This window comes from Chenopodium album, chromosome 10 (genome assembly GCF_948465745.1).
Source record: "Chenopodium album chromosome 10, dcCheAlbu1.1, whole genome shotgun sequence".
NCBI classification, from domain to species: domain Eukaryota; kingdom Viridiplantae; phylum Streptophyta; class Magnoliopsida; order Caryophyllales; family Amaranthaceae; genus Chenopodium; species Chenopodium album.
Window position 1 is genome coordinate 13,078,460 of NC_137843.1, and position 4,059 is coordinate 13,082,518.

Consider the following 4,059-nt stretch of genomic DNA (forward strand, 5'->3'; position numbering starts at 1 on the left):
TAGAACTCCATGAACTCTAACAACTTAGGATTGTGTCACGTCACCTTCTATCTTCCTTGGAGATGCTTGAGACAAGTGAGCCAACTCCAACGACTCCTAGAACTCCATGAGCTCCTAGTGGTACCTTGCACCACCTATGAAATTGGTAATGTGGAAGCTCTTAGGGCATCATCTCGTGTATGGCAATTTGCACGAATGCTCCCAGCACTCCCAGTTCTTGAAGATGATGTTCCTAACGCGTCCTACACAACATGGTTGTTGGAGGACCTCGAGGACGATGCTTGAACAAATCCTTAAAAGGATTTCCTTATTGTACTTCAATACTTGTACTCGTGTTTCCCTTGTTTGTGTATTTTTAATTCCAAAAGAAGAAATCATATCCGAAAGCAATGGTCTTTCGGGCATGGTGTACATGGTTGTTGTTTTCATGGTTTTTTTTTTAAAAAAAAAACAAAAAAAATGGTTGTAATCTCGCCAAAATGAGAGGGAGTTTGTGTTATGTTTGAATAAAAGAAAAACTGTTTGTTTGTTGTAATCATATTTTGTTAAGTATCGACTTGATCATGATCTTTTAATAATAATGAATATTTCTACACGACCCTAAGCATGCAATGTGAACATGAATGAAATCTAAACTTTAACATGATACACATAGACCTATCTAAAGCTAGTAGGAGATTCACAATTTTATTTTATTTATTTATTTTTTTTTTTGCGAATCTCACAAATACATTACTGTACCAATCAAGCATAATACTTTTTTAACTGATCAAGGTTGGTGAAATGAACAAACTCATTTCCATTAAGGTCCATCAATTTTACTGCTCCTACTGGTGTAAGATGTTTGACCAGGAATGTACCAGACCAGTTTGGCTTGAACTTTTCACGCGGATCATGAATCGGTGCTCGATTTTCCTTAAGTACCAAATCTCCTTCTTGTATATTCCTTTCCCTGACCTTTTTTTATTAAAATCCCGGGCAATACGTCTTTGATAAATTTGAATGTTGTGAAGGGCTTGTAACCTTCGTTCACTTGCTAAAGAAAGTTCATCGTATCGTTCTTTAAACCATTGTTCTTCAAATATCTCGCTTTCATTCATTACGCGAAGCGATTGATTCTCTGTTTCGATTGGAAGAAGTGGATTTATTCCATATACCAAAGAATATGGAGTAGTCCCAATTGGCGTTCGAATAGAAATTCTATATCCCCACAGTGCATAGGGTAGTTTATCGGGCCATTCTCGAGCCCTATCCGTCATCTTGGCGATTATCGTCTTGATGGTTTTGTTAGCTGCTTCAATAGCTCCATTGGTTTGAGGACGATATGGCGATGATTGGTGATGCCTGATTTTGTACTTCTCAAGGGTTTCTTTGAGATGGCCTTCAAATTGTGAACCATTATCGGAGATGATTTCAAAAGGCACCCCATACCGACATATAATGTTATTAATCACAAATTTTGAAACTTGTTTTGCCCCTAGTTTTGAATATGATGGTGCCTCCACCTATTTTGAAAAATAATCAACAGCAACCAATATATATTGATGCCCGTTCGAAGCTTTCGGATGTATTTGCCCAATGATATCTATGCCCCAGCTGGAAAAGGGCCATGGCGAAGTAAAATTATTCAGGCTAATAGGCGGCATATGATTAAGATTTGCAAATAGCTAACATTTTTTACATGTTTGTACGAAATGGATGCAATCACTTTCCAAAGTGGTCCAGTAATACCCTAATCGAAGAATCTTCCGAGCAAGCATCCTTCCATTCATATGAGGCCCACATTCTCCCCCATGTACTTCTTCCATGATCCTTTGTGTCTGTTCCCCATCGATGCATAATTGCAAGTTTCCATCGAAATTTTTATGATACAACAAACCTTTTAATATTGTGAAATGAGAAGTTAGCCTTCGAATAGCCAACTGATCCTTCTTGTGACTTCCTTCAGGATATTCTCCATTAATTAAATACTTATTAACATTAGTATACCAATCATCCTCATTATCTTCGTGGGTTAATAGAGCAATTATTGGTTCAAATTAACCACCGGAGTTTCTATTTCTACAATCATCACCGACTGTACCTTTACATCATCATCCCAAGTCAAATTTAGTGCAAGATTTTCCAAAGCATCGGTGAAGCTATTTTGCTCGCGAGGGAGATGTTTGAACTCTATTCCTTCAAAGAATGGAATAAATTGTTGAAGATACTCCTTGTACATTTGCAACCTTTCATCCAAACTTTCCAAGCTTCAATAGTCTGGGAGATTATGAGATAAGAATCACCGTATACCGTGAGATTTTTTGCACTGGCTGCTAATGCTGCTTTGATTCCATAGATGCAAGCTTCATATTCAGCCGTGTTATTCGTCGTTGGGAATTTAAGCTTCACAGCGAAGGAAATATGTACTCCGTAAGGCTCAATTAATAATATTCGTGCACCATTGCCCCTTCTGTTAGAGGCTCCGTCGAAATACATCTTCCATTGTGATGTACTAAGACAAAAGATATGTTCATCAAGAAAATCATCATCAAATTCATCACCTGATATAGGTCCATCAGCTTAAGCTTCAGATATAGCCCTCCCTTTGACAAACTTTTGATTCACACACTGAATGTCAAATTATGACAATATCGCATGCCATCTCGCTATTCTTTCACTCAAGATTGGCTTCTCAAAAATGTACTTGATTGGATCTAACCTCGAAACTAGATAAGTAGTATGTGCTTGCAGATAATGTCGAAGCTTCTTTGTTGCGTAAATAAGGGCAATGCAAGCTCTTTCCAAAGGAGTGTATTTAGTTTCATACTCAAGGAATTTTTTGCTGAGGTAGTAGATAGCTATTTCCTTCCTCGTACCCTCTTGGTATTGTGCCAAAAGAGCTCCCATGGCCGTTTCCGTGATAGTAAGATATAATATCAAGGGCTATCCCGGCTTTGGTGGCATTAAAACTGGAGGATTGGAGAGGTATTCTTTCATTGAATCGAATGAAGCCTAACATTCGTCATTCCATTTTGTAGGAACATTTTTCTTAAGTAACTTGAATATAGGTTCACACCGGGTTGTCAATTGTGATATGAACCTACTAATATATTGGATTCTACCGAGAAATCCCCGAATCTCCTTTTCCGTTCTTGGTGGAGTAAGCTCTTGTATGGCCTTTACCTTGTCAAAGTCGACTTTAATTCCGTCATGACTCACAACGAAGCCCATAAGTTTTCCTGAAGTTACTCCAAATACACATTTTTGAGGATTCAGTCTCAGATTGTATTTCCTAATTCGGTCAAAGAATGATTTTAAAGCATCAATGTACGTCTCACGATCATGACTTTTGACAATCACGTCATCAACATAGACCTCCACAATATCATGGATGAGATCATGCAAAATCGTCGTTGCAGCCCGTTGATAGGTGGCCCCAGCATTCTTTAATCCGAAGGGCATTGCTCTATAACAAAAGGTTCCCCATGGGGTAATAAAAGAAGTTTTCGACATGTCCTCTTCCGACATGAGTATTTGATTGTATCCTGAGAATCCGTCCATGAATGAGAACATGGCGTGTCCGGCAGTGTTATCAACCAGAACATCAATGTGGGGCAATGGAAAATAGTCTTTTGGTGATGCTGAATTTAAATCCCTAAAATCAATGCATACTCTAACCCTTCCATCTTTTTTGGGCACTACCGCCATATTCGCCAGCCATTCCAGATGCTTGATTGGTTTGATGAAGTTGGCATCAAGCTTGCTTTTGAATTTCTTCTTTAACTTTGAGACTAACTTCTGGTTTCATTCTACGAAGCTTTTGTTGCTTTTGCTTGCTATCGGGGTAGAGTGGTATACGATGTTCAGCAATATCACGATCGACACCAGGCATATCATCATAGGACCATGCAAACACATCCACATATTCTTTAAGTAAAACAATGAATGCATTTTGTTCATCAAGGGAACGGGACGATCCTATCTTGACTTCTTTTACATCATTATCCATACCTATGTTTACAGTTATAGACTCTTCCATGGGTGTCAAACATGATTTAGCTTCATTGAAAAGTTCAT

At 38.3% G+C, this 4,059-nt stretch overlaps 1 protein-coding gene across 1 annotated transcript; it reads right to left on the reverse strand.

Moving 5' to 3' along the window:
* Positions 1–827: 827 nt before the first annotated feature.
* LOC145564845 (uncharacterized) lies at positions 828–3,690 on the reverse strand. Its single transcript, XM_081625022.1, has 4 exons — positions 3,105–3,690; positions 2,286–2,543; positions 2,084–2,178; positions 828–1,505 (listed from the first exon to the last, which is right to left on the reverse strand). Exons 1-4 carry the CDS (start codon positions 3,688–3,690, stop codon positions 828–830), a joined length of 1,617 nt encoding a protein of 538 aa, XP_081481148.1.
* Between the last annotated feature and the right edge of the window lie 369 nt (positions 3,691–4,059).

Excerpts from the sequence above, each read along its gene's own strand:
- LOC145564845 (XM_081625022.1), bottom strand. The coding sequence starts at position 3,690 with ATGGCGGTAGTGCCCAAAAAAGATGGAAGGGTTAGAGTATGCATTGAT. Across the intron at positions 2,544-3,104 it reads GGAGATTCGGGGATTTCTCG|GTGATGAATTTGATGATGAT; the intron begins GTAGAATCCAAT and ends GACCTATATCAG. Across the intron at positions 1,506-2,083 it reads CTTGGGATGATGATGTAAAG|GTGGAGGCACCATCATATTC; the intron begins GTACAGTCGGTG and ends TTTTCAAAATAG.